The sequence below is a fragment of the Aricia agestis genome, chromosome 12, assembly GCF_905147365.1.
Source record: "Aricia agestis chromosome 12, ilAriAges1.1, whole genome shotgun sequence".
Lineage (NCBI taxonomy): Eukaryota > Metazoa > Arthropoda > Insecta > Lepidoptera > Lycaenidae > Aricia > Aricia agestis.
The window spans coordinates 9,662,847-9,688,944 of record NC_056417.1 but is presented as its reverse complement, the minus strand read 5'-3'; the positions used below and the strand labels follow the sequence as shown (position 1 = coordinate 9,688,944).

Sequence of the window (26,098 nt, the reverse complement as noted above, 5' to 3'; positions counted from 1 at the left end):
AAACATGACTAAATTCAGAAGTCAATACGTAATTTTTTGTGGGTTTTTGACGCTGTTACTTAACAGTTAACAAGTAACAGCGTCCATTTAGGACTTTAACCAGATTAAACTTAATTAAGTGAATTTCGTGATTTTATGTTAAAATGTCTGCTTTTCAGTGTCCGACACGATTTTTTTTTCGTAACTTTCGTAAGTACTTTTGCCTATTTTATTATTATCAATGCAGGCTGATCACCTGATGGTCTGACAAGTAAGATGATCCATGCGTCGGAACTCGGATGGGCATGTAAAAAGTCAATCCTGCGCCTGATCTTTCGCCAGTCGTGTCGGTCTTCCGCCCCACTGGGTTATGACTTATGAGAGTGAAGGAATAGAGAGTGCTCTTGTGTACTGCGCACACACTTGAGCACTATAAAATTACTCTTGGTTACCTGGCCTGGTTTCAATGAAACTGGCCACCGTCACCGAAATCAGTGTGGGGAGTATTATTTTGTATTATTATTATTATCATTAGAATGCTATATTACTAGAATATTGTATTTTACTTTTGCATTTTTATGAGGGAAATCGTTAGTGAATAGTGATCAATTAATCATTAACGTTTTAAATATCTAACAAATGGGGTCAAAATAGTCGATCGATATCAATAAACTCGTTATGTCAATAGTGATGTGATGAAATCGAAAATCGAGTCGATAAACACGATTCATTTACTCATTAGAGGCACTCGATTCAATAAGTCACCGAAGTGGTCTTCAGACATTCATACTAGTTCATTGAGTCTCACTCCGTTTACGTGTAGAGGCGCTTAGAAACTGTCGAGTATTGATGACTGAGAATTGAATGTTAGAACTCAGAACTAAGAATTGAGTTAAAAAATATTTATATTTTTGTTGTATCCTTTAGAACAAGAGAACAAGATAAGATTGTATAATACCCGTGCGAGTTTGTTTTGTCAGTTATTATACTCGCCGGGTCAGTGCTGTAGCGCCGAAATTCATTTATCGCGCGGAACTTTTATCTTATACTTTTTACGAAAATTATTTGTTTATTTATTTATTTAATATTGGAAAACCAACAGCTTATAATTTTACTTAAATAGTTAAATTATAGATAAAACAAGAAGCCAATGACAGGTTTTCACCATTAACAAAGAGAATCTAGCAAACAAACATGATTTTTTAACACAACAAACAAAATTCTGTGTAACTATAATTATATACTAAGGTTACAAAGTACAATTATGTTTAAGAGAATAGAATATAGAATAGAACAGCAATTATAAATCAATAGAAAATATTAATCGAAGAAGTTAAGGTTCAGTCTGTCTCTTGCATTCTTGGTCCGCAATGTATAAGGATCGAAAGAGATTTTTTAATTAGAAGAATAAGAAGAATTATCTTATGTCCTTTCTCGTATGCTTAAGTATTTCCACACCCAATTTCACCTAAAATAGCTCAGCCGTTTAGGCGTGAAGAGGAAACAGTGTAGAGGTACAACACTAATTGTAATGTCACAGCACTATGCTGGACTATATAGTGGGAATTTAATATTAAATAAACGCAGTCTTAATTAAGCATCGAGTGGTTTCATTTCTCCCGAACCACCACCTTACATGGCGACCCCGCCAGGCGCCTGCATGTGAGCCGTCGCGCCGCGAAATTGAAACCGTTTTCCATATCCGTCGCGTGTGCCTCATAGCTCTGCTGATAGAAGTTATAACAATGGAATTACTTAGTCGGAATCCTCCTTCGAACTTGCCTGTGCCAACGTTCCGAGATGGGAAAGCAACAATCTAAAGAAGAAACGGTCATCGTCCAGAATGCTGCAGGGGGACAAAACGATGCGCAGGTCGAACAAATTCGTTGGCATATTTCTACAACTAATATCCTGCTAACAGTCGTGATCCTGTTTATCTTGGCGAGCCTTGTGGTTACGGCCTATAAGCAGTACAGAAGATGCCACAGAAAATGGATTGAGAAGGAGATTACTCGCACGGCAGCACGAAGATCTTTTTTCCGGCGTCACGGGCCTTCGGAAACAGTGTAGAAGATAAATAATAATTAAATACTAATAATTAAAATAATAAAGTGCTAATAAAGTGAAAAATAAAAATAAATAAATAATAATTATTATAAAATAAAAAATAATAAAAATATAGTGGTAATAAATATATAATCTAAATAATTATAATCATTAAAATATATTAATCGTTATAGGTAATAATTATTAAAGTGGCGCGTACAGAACGAAGTATTAAGTGACAAACCAAATATGGACTCGGCAGACGAATGAACTTTGGACTCTTAATATTTTATTGGACTTTAGATATTTTCTATTACAATAATTCAAGTGTTATATTATTTTCTTTTTTTTTAGATTATTAAATAGTGGTGTATATTAAACTATGATGGTAAGTGCCAAATGGATATTATTGTAGGATTATATAATGAGTTAAAGGATATAAGAATTTATTTAATTAAAATTGGAGCAAAACGAAGACATGGGCAGATATTAAAAATAAAGCTAAGCGAGAGCAATGATATTTATGAGCGCTATAATAATTGGTCAATTGATTTTAAGAAAAAATGTGAGAAAAAATGTTTTTCTAATGATGATATTTTATTAATAAATAATTATTGTACTAAATTCTTAGAATTATATGAGAATATTTTGTTATTGTGTAAAAGCAACTCGGACTCGTCATTAACCATGGATTCTTTTGATTTAAGGACTGCTTTAAACCTTTTACCTGTTATGACAAATGAGGAATGTAACATTAAACAGCTGATTGATAATATTCAATATTATAGTTCGTTATTAAAAGAAAAGGAGTGTAAGCAAAACCTGATTAATTTTGTTTTGAAAAGTCGATTGTCTGTAGAGGCAAAATTAAAATTGAAGTCGTCTTATGATTCTGTAAGTGAATTGATTAATGACATGAAAAATACTCTTTTAAGTAAGAAAGCTGCAGCCTCAATTCAGCATAAATTGCAAAACATGAAACAAGCGGACAGGTCTATTTCAGATTACGGCAAAGAAATTACCGAATTATTTGTAGATTTGACGATTTCTCAATCCGACGGCAATGAGCAATGCTATAATATTTTAAAACCAATTAATGAAAAATTTGCTATTAAACAATTTGCAGACGGGTTGCGAAGTCGTAGATTGAGCACGATTATTTCAGCTAGGAATTATAATTCACTTAAGGATGCAATCCAGGCCGCCCAGGATGAGGACACAACGTCAATGGCATCAACTTCGGGTGAAATATTAGGTACGTATAATAATTCATTTAATTTTAATAACATGAAGCGAAATAATTATTTTAGAGGTCAGCGCGGACGCAATAATTTTTTCGCTCACCACGGACGTGCTAGAGGTCATCGTGGGCAATGGGTGCCACCAGCAACGCGTAGTCAAGGACAATGGAATCCGCCCACCGGCCGTGGACAGTGGAACCCCCCCGCTTCCCGAGCAGGACATTGGAATAACCCTGCTTCCCGAGGACAACCCCGTGGGCATCGGTATAAAGGTAAGTCAAAATATTATAATAGTTCTGGAAATCAAGGGATAAACGTAATGTGCCAAAGCAGTGAATCAGAATTAAAACCGAATCAGTTTTTTCGTGACTAACAACGAACATTTTATTTTTTCAAGCGATAGTAATTGTTATGTTTCAATAGATTCTGGCTCTTCGTATTGTAAAAACCAACATTTTTTAGTAGATTCTGGAGCATCATTATCTGCTTGCAAATACAAGCATGCACAAAAATTTAATATTCCAATTCACACTGAAGATATTACTATACATGGTTTAGGTGGAAAAGTCCAGGCAATAGGATACGTTTATTTACCTATGGTTTTATGTAACGATACTATTTATCATAAGTTTTATGTTTTTGATAATTTACCAATTAAAGTAAATGGAATTTTGGGTCGTGATTTTTTGAATAAATACAAAGCTAAATTAAATTTCGAGAAAAGCAATTTAACTTTAGAGATTTCCAACAATAATTTGGTTACGTTACCCATTGTGGACGATTGTTCGGTTAACATTAATATTCCAGCTCGTAGCGAGTCGATACATTTTATAGAAACTGACTTTACAGAAGATTGTGTAATAATTTCAAATGAATTAAAACCCGGTGTATTTTTAGCAAGTTCTATAGCTACTCCTAAAAATGGACGAATACCTGTGCGTATTTTAAATGTCACTGATAGTGATGTATTATTAAATAATATTACACCATCAATCGAAAAATTAAATTGTTATGATATATGTACTTTTAAAAAAACAACAAAAGATGCGGATAGGGTTAAAAAGTTATTTTCTCTTTTAAATATAAAACATTTAAATGATGAAGAACAGAAGAGTATTGAAAATATTTGTGCTAAATATGCCGATATTTTCTATCTGCCAGGAGACAAGCTGAGTACTACAGATGCATATACTCACACAATAACCTTAAAGCCGAACACAAGACCGGTATTTTCGAAACAGTATAAATTACCTTATTCTCAAAAAGCTGAAATTAAGACTCAAATTAATAAAATGTTAGAGGAAGGAATTATAGAACCTAGCAAAAGTGATTGGTCAAGTCCTGTATTACTAGTCCCTAAAAAATCTGAAAGTGGTAAAAAATGGCGACTAGTTGTTGATTATAGAAAATTAAATAACTGTATTGAAGATGATAAATTCCCTTTACCTGATATTACTGAAATTCTTGAATCGTTAAATGGTAGCATTTACTTCACGCATTTAGATTTGCATCAGGGTTATTATAATGTAAAATTAGATGATAACAGCAGAAAATATACTTCATTTTTGTCAGGTCAGTACCAAATGACTCGTATGCCTATGGGACTCAAAACAAGCCCTAATTCATTTTCGAGGATGATAACTATGGCAATGGCAGGCCTAAATTACGAAAAATGTCTTATTTATCTTGACGATTTAATAGTCTTTGGGAGAAATTTGAGTGCACATAATAAAAATTTATTAGATGTTTTTGAAAGATTGCGTAAAATTAATTTAAAATTAAATCCTTTAAAATGCGATTTTCTAAAAAAGGAAATCCTTTATTTAGGACACATTATTTCAAGTAGTGGAATATCCCCAGATCCTGAAAAAATTGCTACAGTACAAAATTATCCAATACCTTCAACAACAGATGAAGTAAAAAGATTCGTTGCTTTTAGTAATTATTATAGAAAGTTTATACCCAATTTTGCAGAAATCGCATACCCATTAAATCAGTTAACCAGAAAAAATGTTAAGTTCCTCTGGGATGATAAATGTCAACAATCATTTGAAACACTAAAGAAATGCTTAGTCTCCCCTCCAATACTACAATATCCAGATTTCTCTGAACAAAATAAATTTATATTACAAACCGATGCATCTAATAATGCAATAGGAGCTATATTGGCAAATAGTAATGGTCTACCTATAGCCTACGCTAGTAGAAGCTTAAATAAAGGAGAAAAGAACTATCCAACAATAGAGAAAGAATTACTTGCTATAGTTTGGGCAGTAAAGTATTTCCGTCCATATTTATATGGACGTCCATTTAAAGTACTGACGGACCATAGACCTTTAGTATTTTTATTTAATATGAAAGATCCGTCGAGTCGTCTCATGAAATTTAGGATGACATTAGAAGAATATAACTTTGAGGTAGAATATGTTAAAGGTTCAGACAATGCAGCTGCAGATGCGCTGTCTCGAATCATTTTAACATCAAAAGACTTGAAAGAAATGCATGAAAAAGTAGTTAACGTAATGACAAGAGCACAAGCGAAAAAATTACTTAAGGTTAATTCCCCGGTGGATTCGGTAAGCACTAATTTGAGGACTGATCACCCTCAAGTAGTGAATACCCATATCAAACCAAAGGATTCTGTCGAGTTAAGATTTATTAGTAATAGGAAAATGTTAGATGGATTAAGAAAAAATAAAATAATTACCAAGGAAAATAAGTTATTTTGTTATGTTGAAAGTAAGAATACAATTTACATAAAATTCCTTAACTCTCAATCACAAATTGCGCGAGACGAATTTGTGAGAGAAATGGATGATTTTTGTAACTCACTCAAATTAGAAGAGTATACATATTAAAGAACAAAGAGAATGATATTTTTATTAAAAAGTTGTTAGAAAAGATAAATAGTTTAACAAACAGGTCCGGACCGCGGTTATGTATTTTAGAAGATGTCCAACGCATTGAAGACAAAGATGATAGAAGAGTGATTTTAAACGACTTCCATCTCTTACCTAGTAGTGGCCATGCTGGTATGAGAAGGATGTCAAATAATATTAAAAAGTACTATTATTGGCCTGGCATAGATAACGATGTAAGAAATTTTGTTAAACGATGTGATAAATGTCAACGCCTAAAATATTCTCAACCGAATAGAGAACCAATGGTTATTACAAGCACAGCTAGTACTGCATTTGAGAAAATATATTTAGATTTAGTAGGTCCTTTAGAAGTAGATGATAATGATCATAAGTACGTTTTAACGCTGCAATGTGAACTAACTAAATATGTAGAAGCATATCCCTTAATTTCCAAAAAATCTGACGAAGTAGCTAGAGCTTTTGTAAATAATTTTATCCTTAGATACGGAGTACCGAAAGAAGTTGCAACTGATAGAGGGAAGGAGTTCTTGTCTCAGATATTTAAAGAGGTATGTAAACTACTCAATATTAAACAACTCAATTCTACAGCATACCATCACGAATCTATAGGTGCTTTAGAGGTAACACATAAAAATTTAAATGCATTTATCCGTATTCAATGTGACAACCATCCTGAAATATGGAGTATGTGGCTTCCTTTCTGGTGTTTTGGTTACAACACCACAGTTCATACAGAAACTAAATACACACCCTATGAGTTAGTATTTGGTAAAAAATGTTCCCTTCCAAGTAATCTAACACAAGACCTTGATCCAGTGTACAACTGTGAATTTTATCCGAATGAATTGAGGTACAGGCTGCAACTTTCTCAAAGAGAAGCTAAGAATAATTTATTAGAAAGTAAATTAAAGAGGAAACTAAGATATGATAAAAATATTAAACCTGTAAGTTATAAAGTAAATGATTTGATTTTAGTTAAAAATGAAATAGGTAATAAGTTTGAAGATATTTATTCAGGACCATATAAAGTTGTAAAAGACATGTCACCTAATGTAGAAATTATAAATGAAAAAGGTTCAGTAGATGTGGTGCATAAAAATAGAACAAAACTTTATGTTAAAAATAATGATTTAACTATATAAGAATTTAAAAAAAAAATGTGCAATGAATTTTTTTTTTTTTTATTAAGAAGGGTGATGTACAACACTAATTGTAATGTCACAGCACTATGCTGGACTATATAGTGGGAATTTAATATTAAATAAACGCAGTCTTAATTAAGCATCGAGTGGTTTCATTTCTCCCGAACCACCACCTTACAACAGATAGACACACTTTCGCATTGAATATTAGTAAGGACTAGGAATAAAAATACTATATTATGCCGTTTATAAGTAACAGTAAATTCATATCATATATACAGGAATATCTAAGCTGAAGTTCCATTGAAATTCCAATTAGTAAGAGTAAAGTGATTGCATTCGAGTCGGACGCTCTCAGACTGTGAATTGGATTTTTTATGAAGCCGGACTTCACATTTTTTATTCTACCCGTAAATGGTCTTTCACCTATAGATTAAAAATATTTATTAATGATTCAATGTGAGTCTTAAATACAGTAAATATATATTAAAATGTTTTTTAATATCATACCGAATAAATCATTTAAGCATTGACAGAGTTCTATCAAGTAGCGTAGTTTGATGCATGTGTGTTTTTTTTTTATGAAATAAGGGGGCAAACGAGCAAACGGGTCACCTGGTAAAAAGCAACTTCCGTCGCCCATGGACACTCGCAGCATCAGAAGAGCTGCAAGTGCGTTGCCGGCCTTTTAAGAAGGAATAGGGTAATAGGGGAGGGTAGGGAAGGGAAGGGAAGGGAAGGGAATAGTTGAGGGTAGGGAAGGGAATAGGGTAGGGGTTAGGGGATTGGGCCTCCGGTAAACTCACTCACTCGGCGAAACACAGCGCAAGCCCTGTTTCACGCCGGTTTTCTGTGTGAACGTGGTATTTATCCGGTCGAGCCGGCCCATTCGTGCCGAAGCATGGCTCTCCCACGTATGTGCGTAAGTGCTTGTATAAAGTGGTTATAGCTTAAATGCCTTGTACTATCAACGTTAATCATTTGATTTAAGCCAAACTAGACAAGTTTTTAAAATAGCCCCATAGATGACGCCCACAACTTCATTGCGCTTTCTTTTATCGCGCGGGAACCGTACATATTTCCGGGATAAATATATCCAATGTCCTTTCATTGGACTAAGTGTCTAAACACACTATGCCGAATTTCCGCGGCGGAAGTTCGGCTTGATTCCGCCTGCAATGTATTTTAAATTACCGATGACACGCCATGACGAAATTCCGTCGCGTTATTTACATTGGTGACGTAATCATGCGAATGCATGCACGAATTTCCGCCGCGGAACTTCGGTATAATGTGTTTAGACCATAAAGTTATTACTAGGTATATTAACACACTTAACTTACAGTATCTCCATACCCAATTTCTGCAAAATCAGTTCAGTTGTTTGGGCTTGAAGAGGTAACAGATAGGCAAACAGACAAACCGATAGATAGATAGCAGATAGACACTTTTGCATTTAAATAATATTAGAATGGATTCGAGCCTACCTACTAACTAGATAGGTTTTTGTTATAGTCCAATATTGGCCTGCGCTACAAAAATAAAATAAAAATAGCGGTTCATGTCCGTTTTTCGTGAATATTTTTTTAAGCCGGCTCATTCCAGTCCAATAGAAAAAAATCACAATTTCCGGATTCGCCACGCCTACTTAAAATTCATGAGTATTATGTCGATGGCACAACAAAATCAACAATGGCGTATAATGTGTGCACAAGCCTCGTTAGCTGGCCGGAACGGATGGACATGTGAATTTTTGATATGTATATCTAGTCCTAGGGCTGCCAGGCAGATGACTATAGGCTTTCGGGTTCCGTAGGCCTGCCTGAGTTTATGAAAGAGAAGAACATAATTATATCGATAACTGCAAAGAAAAGCAAAATGTCACTAATAGGCGAAACAAAACAAAGTGAAAATACTTTAGGGTATGTGTGTTTCTTATTTATCGAAAGTAGCAGCGCCAAAAAAAAGCAATTTTTTCTCGTGTTTTGTATGTGTAAGCAACCAAGCGCGGCGTCATGAATTTTCTAATACAAAAGTAAAAAAAAAGTTACTCTTTCAGCACTGCTACTTTCACAGCGAACTCTATATAGGTGACAGTTTTGTCATACTCTGTATTATAATAATATGCATCGCTCGAGTCCAGCTAGTTTGTTTTTGATAGGCTATCGTAATTCACCGCTGTACTCAGAGACATTTAATTATGATTAACCTTCAATTTTATGAATAGTTTGACAGATAATGTACGGGGCTTTTGTAAAAAATTTGGATTAATTACATTCAAGTAATTAATGTTCCATTCTGAGTTTTTTTTTTTTTTTAATTAAAATAAGGGGCAAACGCGCAAATGGGTCACCTGATGGAAAGCAACTTCCGTCGCCCATGGACACTCGCAGCATCAGAAGAGCTGCAGGTGCGTTACCGGCCTTTTAAGAGGGAATAGGGTATAGGGGAGGGTAGGGAGGGAAATATGGGAGGGCAGGGAAGGGAAAAGGGTAGGGGATTGGGCCTCCCGTAAACTCACTCACTCGACGAAACACAGCGCAAGTGCTGTTTCACGCCGGTTTTCTGTGAGAACGTGGTATTTATCCGGTCGAGCCGGCCCATTCGTGCCGAAGCATGGCTCTCCCACGTCAAAGTGCGGCAGTTAGTCACTTATTATTTTCTTTTTTACGTTTTACAATTGATTGTTTGGATAAAGTTGGTAAATCTACGGAACTTTCCGGCTTCCCAAATCCTATCTTTCGAAAATCTTTCCGGCTAAGTCTCCGACTTTATCGAGCTTATTGTCGGTAACCTTTCCAGTTTAGCTTTAGTTTTTGGTAGCCCTATCCAGGACAAAGCCAGGTAGAGGCTCTAATTACGGTGATCAGCGAGTCTGGCTACAATAGCAGCTGGCACGTTTTGGACGGTGTAGCTAAAACAAAAGTACCTACGCCATGAATAGTTATTTGGTTTGTTAAACTAATAATATTATCTAGATTCTAGACAATTTAGTAAGGTTTTATGTTTTTAAATTAAAGTCTTTTAAAACCTCATATCTAATATGTTAAATTCTCGTGTCACAGTGTGCGTGGTTCAACTACTCCGAAACGGCTTGACCAGTGCCGTAAATAGCCTTTTTTGCGCCCTGTGCGAGCTTCTATATAACTGCACCTTTGTTTTTTAACCGACTTCCAAAAAGGAAGAGGTTATATGTTCGGCTGTGGATATTTTTGACTACATTGGGAAACATCTCTGGGGCGCAGCGGAAACTTATCGGGAGCAATTCGAAAAATAAGGATCTGTCTGGTCTGGGAATTCTTGCGCCCCCCAGAGTCTACGCCCTGTGCCTGGGCACCGGTGGCACCGTCCTATTTACGGCACTGGGCTTGACCGATTTTCGCGAATCTTAGTGAGCATATCGGCTAGGGTTTACGGTAGGGTAGAATCGGACAACATCTACTTTTTATATTGATAAGTGCATTTGTTGAATTCAATAAAATAGTCACTTCAATAAAATAATATGGCTGTTTGTGTTAATTACTTGTGGACTGTATAGACGTTAAGATGTAAACATAAGATGTATAAAAAAGGTTATTACGTTGAATAAAAGAACTCTTGCACCCAGTCCGGGGTGGGTTCATAAAGCAAGTGTCAAGTTGAAGGACGTCCGGTGTTGCAAGCCTTTCTGTGTTGCTAGACGACACGACCGGAAGACGTCTTGACGTAGGCTGGATTGCTTGTGTGTTTTTCCCGTTATGAGGATACACCAGGGGGTAGAGAAATAAAAAAAAAGTACGTGTAATATCTATAGCTGTCTCCCTTACCTCAAGCCTATACCGCAGAACGCGATAGAGGCAACTGCAGAAAATCAACGATTCGTTGTCCTCTGATTCCTTCTTCAAAACTTAACCGATTTAGGTACTTTTTTCAATAAAGATTAAAGAAAGGCTTAAGCTGTGTCCCTATGTTTTATTTTTTTGTATAATCTAGCCAAATCTGTTTTCTGGATGTTTGAACACAGCGGAAAATCTGGGCCATTTTTTTGGGTTTTTGAACTTTCATATCTTATTTAATAATTAAATTATGAAAAAAAAGAAAACATAGGGACATTGTATTAGTGGCCGTAGATATTCAGGAAAAAAATTATAACTCTACTATCATTATACAGGGAGGAAACAGGGGACAATGTTTGTATGGAAAAAAGGGCGGTGTGGAGTCCTCTTAAAAAGGGAATAACCGTGTATGGTTATTCTAAATCACGAATCGCGTACAATGGACGAAATACTTTTTGACCCCCGACAAAAAAGAGGGGTGTTATAAGTTTGACGTGTCTGTCTGTCTGTCTGTCTGTCTGTCTGTCTGTTTGTCTGTGTGTGTATCTGTCCGTGGCATCGTAGCATCCAAACGGGTGGACTGATTTTGATCTAGTTATTTTGTTTGAAAGCTGATATGATCGAGAGTGTTCTTAGCTATAATTCATCATCATCAGCCTGCTCAGTGCAGGACAATCAGGGTTTATCTGGTTCATGAAAGGCCGTTAGCAACTTGTAGTCGTTTGATGGGTTTTATATTTCATTCTAGTATATGACAAATGTGAATATACAATATGCGTATATACATAATAATAGAAAGTTAACCTGGTGCTGCAGCATCACCTGGTAATCAATAGGATATCCAATTCCTCGCCAACTTAGAGCAGAGGTTTCGTGTTTGGGCTCATTTTAATTGCGATAACCAGTAAGAAGTAGATAAAGTATAAACAGTAAATATTTACATGCTGCTGCTGCAGCATCCCCTGGATTCTATAGGAACCGAGCTTCGTATGAACCCAAAGTGGAGGTTTCATGTTTGGGCTCATATTAACGGCCTCATCGATAAGGACATTAATAGATCATGAGAATATTATTCTGTTGATAGGAATTATTCTGCACTGTAACCAACACAAGTTTAAAAAGTATGAAATAAAATTAAATTAAGAAATTTAAAAAAAAACCCCCGCCAAAACAACTTTAAAAAGTAATGAAATAAAATTCCGACCCCCGACATACCGTGACAACAGTTATGGACTAAAATATTACTTTACACAAGTTAGGAATTATTTGAACTAGGCAGTAAATTTTATTGCATTACTTTTTAAAGTTGTTTTGGCGGGGGTTTTTTTTAATTTCTTAATTTAATTTTATTAAGGCAAAACTTGCCGGGACAGCTAGTAATAATATAATAATCTATCTATGTAGTATCTATATTCTAATACAATAGTAAATAAGTTTAACCACACTAATTATTATCATTGTAAAGAGGAAAAGTTTGTTTGTTTGTTTGATCGAACAGGTTCCGAAACTACAGGGCCTGTAGACAAGTGGCAAAGCGCTAACACTAGCGCTACAAAATGTATGCGATTTGACATAAGTCATCGCTTCGCTAGCGAATACTAATGTCAAATCCATACATTTTGTAGCGTTAGCGTTAACGTTAGCGTAAGCGTTTTGCCACTTGTCTATGGGGGCTGGGGAGATAGTAGGAAATAGTGATGAAATTTGCCATATACTTATACATAAAGTTTAAGTAGTACACGGGGAAAAACAAACACTATAGGCGGGCAAAGCAGCGAGCATCTAGTATTCTTAAGCCATAATTACAGTACAGTGGCTAGACAGTTGTCTCGGCCGAGCACTCGGCATGATTAATATGGATGGTACTCGGCCGAGGGCACTGTCTCGCCACTATACCATAAAGATAATATGCCTAGCGGAATAGAGAAACAAAGGCCTGAGCAAGAGAGATGTCACTATCAGTAACACTGCGTGGTAAAAAGAGACGTGTGATACGTGACAGCCAGAACTCTTTTTTTGACGTCCAGTCGGCACGTGCCGCACGTTGATAATTTAATCTCATAGAATTCATGTTCAATCATGTTTGTGTAACTGTATACGTACACATATTTTTCACACAGATGAAAATCAATTTCGGTTTCGTTTGTTCGAGATTGTTGCTCTATTCCGCTAGGTATATTAACTTTATGCACTATACTCGATAGTTGTATTCTGGTTAAATACAATTCTTATTTACATAGGCAAAATACAATTCATAAACCAGATGTGTCGAACATTAAAACAAATTAGCTACATAATAAAAAAGGATTATATAGATTAAAGGAAGGAAAGGAGGAAAAGGAAGGAAGGAAAGTTTCATTGGCTTTGGTAAATTTCGTTAAAACCGTTAATTTTATCGTCAAACATTTCACGAAGATCCTTTTATTTTCAGAGTTTATTTGGTCGAAGCGTATTTAAACCCAAAGAGAAAATTAGGAATTTTATTTTATACATACACATAGAAATTAGGTCAAACGGGTGATATTTTAAATCTGAGGCCCACTTGCGCAGTCCCTGGCTTAAGTTAACCCTAGGTTAAAATCATCCTGTCTTTCTTGTCGTATGTATGAAAGAGACAACATGGCTTAACCCAGGGTTAGTTCTAGCCTCATTCTACAATTTTATTGCAACATCACTGCAAAAAAAAAATGTTCGAGTTTTAAATAACGTTTCAGTCAATATTTTAATGTGCAACATGTCGGATTTTAGTCAGATTATATTTTAGGGCCGACGTATTTTTTTGTTTTATGCGTGTTTTCATCGCGTTTTCGCTGATATAACGTTTAAACGAGTCGGCTTCCTCCTTCCGTTTGCTGAGGTTCAACTTGCGTTTGTATCGATACAAACGAGCGTAAAAAACGTCATGTGGAATTACATGGATCATTACTATTACATGGATCTCTTGTTACATACAAAATTAAATAACGGTAGACATAAAAGTAATTAAACTGTGGTTAAACTTAACCCAGATCTATGCAACTGGGCCTAATTGGGTTAAATAGTCAAAAGTTATGATCACCAATATTTTAACTTTAATTTACTTGTACCTTTCTCCCTTCTATTTGTTGTAATTACCTTTTGACACGCGTCTACACTTTACAAGCTATTTGTGAGTCGTTTATCGGCCTGATAAAATACTTTAATGTATGGTATTATAGCTTTATTGCTGTCTAACTCCTTTGCGAATAATGTAACCCCAAAATACATTTACCATACCATGTGTTACCATTTTTATAAAGCTGTCCAGATTGGGTTAAATAATAATCTTAGTATGCAAGCTTAGATTGTAGGGCTCGTGCTCACCAAGACACGACATTCTTGCAACAGACTATTGCGACACCAAATTTTATTTTTAACCGACTTCCAAAAAGGAGGAGGTTATATGTTCGGCTGTGGATATATTTATTTTTATTTGTGTGTGTGTGTGCATCTTTATGTATTTTTTATAGGAATAGGATGTCTTAAGACTGTTGTTTCTCAAGTAAATGAGAGCCTGTTCACTCAAATTAGTAAGGTTATGGCGTAGCTATTGATCAATTCTCATTACGCATCGTGAGTGTCTTGGGCACATTCACGATGCGAGAATTGATCAATAGCTACGTCCACAATGCGTTTTGACTCGGATTCGGAAACTTCATCGCGCGACATCCAATAAACGCTCTCCGGGCTAGGCGGTCTCTCTGTCGCTAATCTCTGTCGGGAACGGGAATCGTGAATCCTGGTCGTTACCATGTTAACAGTCTCTGATGCTTTATATTATTATTACGTATACTCTCATTCATATTCCAGGAGACGCTCCACGTGTGCGTGAAGCCGTTCCACTACTCGTACTCTCGGGACGAGTGGCTGATAGAGTGGTTCGAGCTGAACCGTCTACTCGGCGCCAACCACTTCTACATGTACAACGAGTCACTGAGCGCCCCCGTGTCGTGCCTCCTAGAGCATTACCAGAAGCAGGGGCTGGTGACGCTGCTGCCGTGGAAACTGCCGATTGTCTCCAAGATTGAGATCAGGTAAATGGTGATTGCTGTGTATTTTTCAAAGGGGCTTTCCACTTTTTTTTAAGAATATCCAGTCTGTAAAGTCAAGAATTTAAACCGTTGCCTAATTGCAGCAGATAAGTGAAGCCGAAAGAAATGGACTTTAAATGTGACATGTCAACAATGATGGTTGTTGAAATTCTATTTGGCACCAAGTGCCGCGATGTAGCCTTAGTGTAAGTACTCACATACGGTTTTGCTCGATCGAGCAATCACGTAGAGTAAAAACCACGGTTCGGGTTTTCGTCTACACATTCAGCATTGCTCGATAGTTTTACTCCAGTTCGAAGGAAATTAGCTAAGAATAATAAAAACTAGTGTCAAAAAATTTGTCAAGCCGGCTCGATTCGAGCCTTCAAACTGGCTCGATGCGAGCCTTCGAGCTGTGAGTTTTGCGGTCCACACGGTGGTTTTTGATCGATTTCGAGTAAAAGTATCGAGCAAAACCGTATGTGAGTACTTAGCATTATAGGGTCTATCGTGTCAAATAGACATATTATCGTGACACATGACAGCTATATCGTGACATATGATAGCAGTTTGACACGATAGACCCCAAGGATACATCGCGGCACCTGGTAGCAAATAAAATTTCAGCAAATCTCTGAGTTCTGACTGGTGTCAGATGTAATATTGTTATTGTTACTGATAGGGCATACTTATTGATAATTTTCAGCACCAAAATCGATAGCCTGGCGCGATATCATTATCACTTTGCGGCCTCTCCACATTTTTCCGTGATGAACAATACAAGTACTTATGAAAGTCTGGCGTTTGTGCATGGTAGCTATATTATGATATCATCATGGTTGGATGTACTATCAGAGAAGTTGATTCCTAGGCAGATTGGGGACCTACGTAGTTTGATCGCGTTACATCAAATCCAGCCGACAGATCAAAATTAACATTGAATTGACTGGATCATCCACGTTGGTCTGTCAACTACCTAGGAATCAATTTCCTCGAGGGTACATCACGGCCTAACGTAATAAGATTCCGCGCCGTTGAATCCTACAGTACTGGTTTACCTTAAAAGACTTTCACCCCAAAAAATTACATTCCAGGACGGAAGGGCAGTTCGCGGCGTTCAACGACTGCCTCTACCGCTCCATGTCGTCGGCCGGCTGGCTGCTGGTCATTGACGTCGACGAGGTGATCCTACCGCGGCGGGAGCGGACGCTGACGGCGCTGCTGACGGCGCTGCGAGCGGCCTACAACCCGCCGTCGAAAGCGCCTTCCGCTTTTCTGTTTAGGAACGCGTTCTTTTATTTGCGATGGGAGGTAAGATATTATTCGACGTAGGACTATGTATCTATAAAAGGTAAGTATTTTTAAGAAACTTAATGATAAAATACTAAGGGCCTGTTTCACCACTTTCTGATAAGGCTATCCACCAATTAAGTCTTGTCTTATATAAGTTATAACTTATAAGACATAGTATGCGATTATATAGTTTTTCTCAAATAGAAAAACCCTAAGAGAATACATCTGGGGGCACGGGAGTGCCCCCGCCAAGATGAGCCAAGCGAAGCGCGCAAGGGCACTATCTACCTTTTCTCGAAACGTTTCGTCGTATTTTTGAACCCTCGTAACTTTGGTTTGAATAATGCCAGATAGTTGAAATTTTTAAGATATAATGACATGGGTATAGTTATTAAATGCGCAAATTTTGAATATCGTAGCTATTATACTTTAGATTTTATAGGTGTCCAAAAATCCACAATCCCTTAATTTTTTTATTTTATTTTAATATTATTATTAAATATTAAAGTAGACATATAACTAAGGACTTTGAGAAAAATTCAAGTACCTACCTGTTGCCATTATTGATATAGAGCAAAAAAGGCCAAAAAAATCACGTTTGTTGTATGGGAGCCCCCCTTAAATATAAATTTCATTTTGTTTTTAGTATTTATTGTTACGGTGGCCACAGATATACATAATCTGGGAAAATTTCAACTCTCTAGCTATTACCGTTCTTGAGTTACAGCCTGGAGACAGACAGACGGACAGACATTGAAGTCTCAGTAATAGGGTCCCGTTTCTACCCTATGGGTACGGAACTCTAAAAAATGAACTAAAAGAAAAAACAACGTAAACCAGCTTACAAAAAGAAATGAAATTCCACCAAAAACATTTTCATGTAAAAATGTTGCCAAGATGAGAACATAATATTATAGTTCGTCGTGTCAAAAAGTAGTGAGATCTCATGTAGAGCCAAGTTTCTAACCTTACATACTCAACCTTAAATCTAAAAACCTTAATTTTACCCTAAAGCTTAAATGTGTAGAGTTTTTAGATTCTTCTTGTGCGGCTGACACATTATAATATTATTATCAAATATTTTGCCGCGCTTTAGGGTAAAATTAAGGTTTTTAATGTAAATTGCCTATGCTCAATTCAGTCCTCAACTAATAATAATTAATTTTTCGAAAGTGTGATAAATCACAAATCACAATATACATACATATTATTGCGTATCATGTTAATGGGTAATTAATTTCACTAGGCATTTGGCCGAGACTACCTATGGTATGAATAAAATTAATATAACAAGATGTGAGATCTTATTTTACAAAATTATTACAAAAATCGAAAGACTTTTCTCATAAAATACCCTATTCACGTTTCAGGATGACGCCGAAGCGCCGGCACCTTTAGTCACGGCGCGGAAGACGCGACGCTGGGCGGCGCCACACGCGATAAAAAACCGCAGCAAATACGCGTTACGGCCGCGCGATGCCGTCGAGTTGGGGAACCATTTTGTATGGGAGCTCGCGCCGGGCGCCAGCGCTGTAGGCGTGCCCACTGATAGAGCTTTGTTACACCATTATAGAGTAAGTTCCTAGAATTAAGTATGATATGTTCTGTTTTAGGGCCACTGGCGCCAGTAGGTTATTGCGAAAGAAATTGTTTGTAATGCTTTCCCTTTTGTAAATTTTAAGAACCAGTTAAATATTTATTTTTAAAATATTAGATACAGCTCTGACCCGAACTGCCGCAAGAGGGCTGATTAGGATAGGTATTTCACTATTTAAAGAGAAGGCAATCATGACGTGTTTATCAATAAATCGTCTTGTTTACAACAATACCTTATTATAAAAACTTACAGTCTATCTTTGTTATTTAGTAGGGTGCACCGTGCAAGTCATTACTAAGATTACAGTCTTATACAGATCAGACTGTATAGGATAGTATAGCAAAACAGACTGTAACACGATGCGTGTGTGTCAAGCTAGTAACTAGGTATGTGTTGACCTTTGAACGTGTAATTTTAAAGGTGATTTTCATTTATCAGCACGCACGCGTCGAACGCACCGCATTATAGAATTCGTTGTATGAAATAATGTGAAACCTCGTACAATCGTCCGCACTGTACACGCTGCATTTAGTGTTCTATGCGGTGCGCTCGACGCGTACGGCGCGTACGGTACGGACAAATGTGCGATCAGCTTAACAGTTGGCTTTTACTACGTTACAGCAGTTAAATATATTCACCTAACATTCCAGATCGCATGCGAGTACGGCGGCATGCAGTGTCTGACGGTGCCGTCGACGGTGGACCGCACCGCGCACCGCTGGGCGGAGGAGCTCATGCAGCGCGTATCAGCCGAGAAAAAGCAGATCTCCAAAGTGTGCCTCGCTAACTGAAAATAGCTCTACCTTAGGACTTTTCCACACGATGTATTTTTTAATGAGGCCGCGACCGTAGCCAAAGTCCCTGTCGTTAAAAACGATGACGAAATTTCTTTATCAAAATGTATTGGATTGAATTTTTGAGATTGATTGAAAAGAAAGAGACAGCGATACGATTCGACGTTTAAAAATAGAACTGTCTCTTTTATGTAAATGGTTTTTCGTATCTTTTGTTTCACTTATCTGTCAAATTTGTCAATGTTTGCAATTTTGAATTTGAAAATTGTTCGGAAGAGATTTAAGCCGGAAAATAGTATGGACGTAACAGATCTGTATAAGTAGAATATGATTGGATGTCGCGCGATGAAGTTACCGAATCCGAGTCGAATTGCTCATTGTCAATCAGGGCCCAGACGCCATAGCGAAGTCGCACAACGCATGTATGAAAAGGTAACTCATTTGGATACGTTTTGCAGTATCAATGGAAATAATGTTGAAACGTATGACAAGATAATTTACATTACGTTTGGCCAACACATATTTCAATATAAAATGTTTGAATAAATAGACGACAGCGCGTTATGGTGTGAGTGAGCTTAGGGGCTGGGGCCTAATCCCATGTACCAAAGATTATTTTCGTTAAGACAGTGAAATGTTAAAAATAAATTGACCAATCAAGCTTTAGCATTCAGAGTTTACATTAACAAAGCCATTTTTGTACGTACAAAACACATGATTTATTGACATTTATTGTCTTAACGCGAATATGCTCATGCTCCTACGCGTAAAAATACTAGGGAAGCAAATTCACTGCAAAATTTTTCTCATTTATTACCAAAAATATAACATGATATATCCGGTAAATGGAAGATTTTTTTGTGGGAAAAGGCCGGAATGAATTTTGGCCCTTATGATTTTGTTTAATAAAACGAGAGAATTTTACTTTTTAGTTTTTGTTTGTTCTTTTGCTATATTTTAAGTTATAGCTATAAAATGCCACATTTATTCAACTTCGTGGCGCTAGTCATTCATAATATTATAATGAAAAAAAAAATTGCGACGCGATGTTGTATGAACATAATACTAAGATTGGCCAAAAAAAGTTTTCTTTAGAGAAAACTTAGAAACGTAACATGATTTTAGTTATATTAGTTACTTAATTAAATTAAGATTTTAATATTATGTTATGTTACCCAAGAATATTAAGTTAGTTTTCATTGATGATACTTTCGAATTTTAATTTTAATTATTAATAAACTAGACGCTCCGCGCGGCTCTGCCCGCGTAAATTAGGGATTTCATGGATACCGTACCTACATTTTTTTGCAAATCATAGTCTATATCCTTTTAAGTAGTCTACTCCATATCTGTACCAAGTAACATAAAAATTGCTCCAGTAGTTTGTGAGAAAAGCCCTTTCAAATAATTTTCCCCGTTTTTTTCCACATTTTTCTCTGTTTATTAGCTCCTATTAGTCTTAATGTGATATTATATATTAAATAGCCTTCCTCGATAAATGAGCTATCTAACACTGAAAGAAGTTTTCAAATCCGATTAGTAGTTCCTGAGATTAGCGCGTTCAAACAAAGAAACTCTTCAACTTTATAATATTAGTATAGATAAAAAAGTTTATTTTTTACAAATTCTTTAGTTGTCATATTTATGTTTATGTATTTGTCATATTTTATTGAAATATATATAAAATCACAACTTTTACGTACAGTATACACCTCGCGCGTTAATTGATGTCAACTCAAAATCCAAAGTAGCCAGTACACAATGGCCCACGATGGCCCACTGCAGGCCACGCTGTTGCGCGACGTCTGGAAATCGCTCGCCATCATACACCATTACCCCGTGTACACAATGGCGATGGCTTATATTGGCCAGCATGGTCCATCGTGTAGAGGCACCTTTAGAAAGGAAAGTGTCAAACTCAAGCCTATCATGTCATTGTTCTCACCCATAGAGATCAAGAGAGATACCGCAAGTCACTCCATTTGTATGAAAACGAGCGTGTCACTTTTTTCCTACCTATTATAACGTACCGATGATAAGAAAAGTGCCCATTATCTAGGCCAATGTTTCCATTTGAATTTCTACAGCTCAATACGACACTTTTAGGCATTTAGGCATTTTTAAAATTCCGATTGACGTCCGATTCCGATAGAAGACTAAAAAACAGACATTCTAAAGACGAGCATTTCTATTTGCATGTCGTTTGGGAGCGCGATATGGCATGCGAAGTACATACACATGCGGTATCTATCATGATCTATGTCTGTGTTCTCACCCTTGTTGTTTGAAATAAATGTTTGCTGTACTCTGTTATGCTGTATATATTACTTCGAATGCGTGATATTTTTATAATGCCTAATTTTTATAATTTATTGCCTATCACTTTTGATAGCTACACTTACGCAGTACTTATGACTTGTCTACAAGGTGTAACAAAACAAAGAGATAATACTTTAGTGTGTATGTGTCCCTTGAACACTTTTCACTGTGAAAGTAGCAGCGCTGACAAAGTATTTTTTTTGGGATTTGTATTTTGTATGGTCTTGCCGCCAGCGTTATCAATTTTCCGAAACAAAAGTAAAAAAAATTACTCATTCAGCGCTGCTACTTTCAAAGTTACCTAGTTCTATATAGGATACTCATACAGACCCTATACTTTAGGGCCAAGAGTATTATTACTTTATTTTGTTACATCCTGTATAATAAATTATTCCTGAAAACGAGTGAAAATATATTTTAAGACACTATCCTGCCGTCTAAAGTTATTTCTAAACTATTTGTATTTACTTTGATCGTAATTTTATACATAGAGGTAATGGAATTTAGTTTTTTACTGTTGGTGCAGAAACATTATTTTTATTACTACAAATGCCACGTCATTAAAAGCCGATTAATAATTGAACAAGCATAATATTTTGTGAGAACGCCTGTTCTTTACCATGTACCTTTTATTTAGGCCACCATACAGGGGAGGCCAATTAAATCCGAGCGAACTGAGGCAGGCCCACCTGGGGTCTCCTAGGACCTATTCTCATACTTCGAACTTTCATTATTCTTTCTTCACACAATTTAACATTCGAATCGGCCTTCTGAACAAGTTCGTTCTTTTGAACGAGGTCCTCCAGTAAGTAGGTCCTTTATTATTAGGTTAATGGCGTTCTGTAGCGATTGCGAGTTTTTTTATATTATGGTCGGCTTTTTACTGGAATTGGATTCTTACTGGAATAACGTAAATGGATACTGGAATGCACTGGAATTTACTAATTCCAGTGCCCGTTTACATTATTCTAGCAGCAATCTATCGCTGGATTAAAATAATGTTAAGGCTGCGTTTCCACTGAAGCGGAGCGGAGCTTAGCGGTGCCGAATTGACCGAGAGTGGAAACGCAGCCTTAAACTGGCCATGGTGGCCATTATGACATAAATGTAGGGTTAAGATACTTACTGCCGCACTCAGAGTGGAACATTAATTACTTAATGTAATTAATTCAATATTTTGACATACGCCCCATACATTATCTGTCAAACTCTTAATTAAATTGAAGGTTAATCATAATTAAACGTCTCTGAGTACGGCGGTAAGATATAAAATATGTAAGTAAGTTTATTTATTTAAGCTCATACTACAATCGAAAGTCATCAAAAATACTTAATAACAGAGTATTTAAAAAAAACTATATTTGATACAAGGCAATTAATAAGAAAAAGTTTGTAAGTAACAAAAAATAATGACTATTGATTTTTCATTTTGCCCAAAATTGAAGTCAATGTTGATCCATTATAATACCAGGATATACCATCAATTGAAAATTATTAGACAGTCAGTATAATATAATAATCAGAAGCACGTAGAAAAACCTTGTGCCAAGAAAATTTATCAAAATTTTTAATACATATAATAGTTAATATAATAAGTATTATAAAAGAAAATAATACTTTGAAAGTAAATAGATAGAACTTTTTTTGGTGAAAGGAGGTTTCCACTCGAAGAATTAGTATTCTTGCAGATTAAGATTTTTAATAAATTTTGATATGAAATATTTTTTTGTCTCAAATTCTAACAGAATAATTTTATGGTCTAATGCACAGAATAAGGCCCAAAATTTCGTTTCGAATGTCTAATTTTGTGATAATTATTGTGAGTTGCGACAAGTTTCTTGGTTCGGATTCAGAACACAGATTTTAGGTCTTGTTTTGCCTGTTTTGTTTTGTTTTTTTCTTAATATTTTGTAGTGGTCCACGAATTATGCAATGAACTGTTAATTAATTGCAAAATGAAGTGTTAAAATGTTTTTTTTTTTAATTGTAGATAGAATATAATATTATCATAACTATTATAAACTGTTTAATACAAGTGTTGCAAGGACGCATGGAAATTGGCGATGAAAATTTCATATTTTAATCCGGAAAAACCCAGTAGTGGAGTAAAATTGTGTTGTATGCGAACTTTAAATAAAATGAAGTATGTAAGCTCAAAAAATAATTGCTTGAAGTTTTCGTATTCAAAACTTAAACTTGGAATAAATTTTGTTTTACAAAATACATTATGTATACTATGTAACATTTTATAACTCAGAATATGCTACAGCATATTTAAGAAAAAAATCTTGAAGTAATTTTTCTCTAATGCCAAAATGGCCCAGACAGTATCGAAGTGGCCTTATTTGTTGCTATATCTATTATTTAAACTTCTATGGCCTATAAGCAAGCAGGTGCGGTCGCAGCCTGAAATTTGGGGGAGGGGGTCACTCAGTTGTCACTTCACTATTTTTTTTATCTGCGCTCTGGGACGGTTCTGGGTTCACAGCAGCTGTCTAAGGTCGGACGAAGTGGTGGTTAGGGGATATCTAGAAATTTCCTTTTATTATTTAGCAAGATTTTGAGATTTTTCAATTTTACCTTAGATTGGGGGGGGGCATGTCCGCTGTGACCCGCCTGTAAGCAAATACAAAATTTTTGAGATCGTATATAAAAAAAACCTGCGGAATAAAAGCACTGAAATAGCCCGTTGTTTAAGTTTCTGACGTTCAGTGTAAATAAAAACTGTTCAAGATTGTTTTACTTTTAGTGATTTTTTAAAATTTCTATCGAGCGAGGTCATATTTATTTGATTTGTTAGCGCTGCTTCGTCAGAATAGAATAAGGCATTGTATGCCACGGCTGCGTTGCCGCGACGCACAACACAATAAGAACGACAGTGACAGCGCAACGTGGCATTTACACTAAGTGACATATTTTGTCATTTCGTTAAACGTTGCATTAGAATCAGATGACGCTACGCAGCAATGTGGCATAATATCAAAATTGTATGTCAAACGGCAATATTCTAGATTTACTTTTATAAACTTTACTCAGCAACTTGTGTCTCGGTGTCCCTTTCATCATACTTACAGTAGATAATATGTTTAAATAAAAAATATACGTAAAGTTAAATTATTGATGTATCACCAACGTTTTTGTAATTTTTGCAACAAAAAACTATTGAATGTACATACAGTGTCTGTGTAAATATAGAAGTAAAATATAATAATATCAACTGTAGTTTTAGTAAAATATATATCTCCGAAGAACATACAATTCTTACTAAATTTATATAATTAAAAAGTTATGACGTATTGATAAAAATAAATATATTAAGTTTTGGAATTAAGCAAAGTTAACCCTTATTTAATTATGATTTCGTCTCATTTAATGTGAAATTGTTACCGCGTTACCAAATTAAACAATAAGTATATAATAATCTATTTCTTTAAATATTTTTTATATGCCACATGTTTTATAATAATTATTTGTTCAATAACTTTTTTGTGAATTGTAGAGAAAATGTAAAAATAAGATTAGCGGCTTTATATTTGAAACAAAATAAAAATTTGCTCATTGTAATTTGTATGAAAATATTTTGTAAAAATCAATGTGTACTAAATGTGTTATTGTTTCTCTAGCCAGATAACTATAATGATTAAATTGTTACGCTAATGGCACATACGCTTTTTGAGGCCAAAGGGTTATACAGTTCTTTGTTTGCAATGTTTAGTTTTTTGTCCTGTACATGGCTTTAAGTGCCCTTTCCGAAGTGCCATACTACGGTCCTTTGGGAGTGACACTTATGACCCCTTGGAAGTGAGCGGAGATCTTAAGGTCTAACGATTACGCCGACTTAAGCCTTAATATAATCTAAGTACCTAATGAGTTATTGTAAGTGACATTCAAAGTCCTAATAATATATTTTGTAAATAATGATTACACTTATTTTCATGCCACGACATTTTTATAAAACGTGTTCTTAATTTTTATCTATATCTATTCGACAAAGATGAAGTAAGCTTTAAATTTCCATACTTCAACCTAACCGTCCATTTTTATATTTTGCCATAATATGCCACAGTTTGGGAATGTCGGCGTAATCTGAAAAGACTTCATTAACACGTTCAATGCCACGACAAAAATACAGGACATACGCAGATGGCCAAAATTTTAAAAAAATATCTTACCGAGTGGCCAAAAAGTGTCTGAACACTATACTTGTATGGGACCGTGAAGTGACGTCGCATGATCTGGCATAGAGTAATAGGCCGCTTCACGCGACGTCGCGTGCTGCGGCATGGAACGTGTTAAAATAAAATCTCATCTTATTCCTTTTCCTTTCATTAATGAAGTTGTTTCCTACCTAATATATGTGAAGAGAATTGAGAAATTCTACTTATGTTTGTTAATTAGTTTTTGCTATGTGGCCATAGAGAGAACGAACCAGTAGGCCGACTTAGAAGTATTGTCGAATATATTTTACGTAGTATGTCGTATCGGCCGGCGCGCGCCGTGACTCTGCCGTTTGTTGCATGCTTAGGGCGTACGCGTACGCTGAGTTGAGCGTGTGCCCGGCGCGACTGCCCGGCGCGGGCCCCCGCGCCGTGCGCCCGCCTGACCGTCGCGGGCGGCCGCGACGGTCACCCGTCTCTCGCAGCGGCCAGTATAATTTCGATCGCGCGGGTATATTTCATTGATATATTACCTAGTCAACAGACGACGACGACGCCGACGTGTACAAAGGCGTCAGCTAATCAGCCCATTTGTCACGTCTAGATTGTTGACCCGTCGGGGCGGGCACCGCTGCGTGCCACGGCTGAACCGCCTCACGCAGCGCTACTCTATGGGATGACATGAAACAAGCACGCCTCGCGGGTGGCCGCGACGGGCGCACGCTTAACGCAGCGAACGCCCTTATAACAGCCGCGGTACCCGCGCTGATTGGCGATTCGTCAG

General features: G+C 36.2%; 1 protein-coding gene across 1 annotated transcript in view; it reads left to right on the top strand.

Moving 5' to 3' along the window:
- LOC121732421 overlaps positions 1-18,913 on the top strand; it is a 77,623-nt gene extending 58,710 nt beyond the window's left edge. Inside the window, exons 5-8 of the mRNA XM_042122291.1 lie at positions 14,934-15,157; positions 16,249-16,465; positions 17,818-18,021; positions 18,695-18,913. Coding sequence (XP_041978225.1) covers positions 14,934-15,157; positions 16,249-16,465; positions 17,818-18,021; positions 18,695-18,835 — 786 coding nt within the window. The 3' untranslated portion in view covers positions 18,836-18,913. The remainder of the gene's footprint in view (positions 1-14,933; positions 15,158-16,248; positions 16,466-17,817; positions 18,022-18,694) is intronic.
- Positions 18,914-26,098: the final 7,185 nt, after the last annotated feature.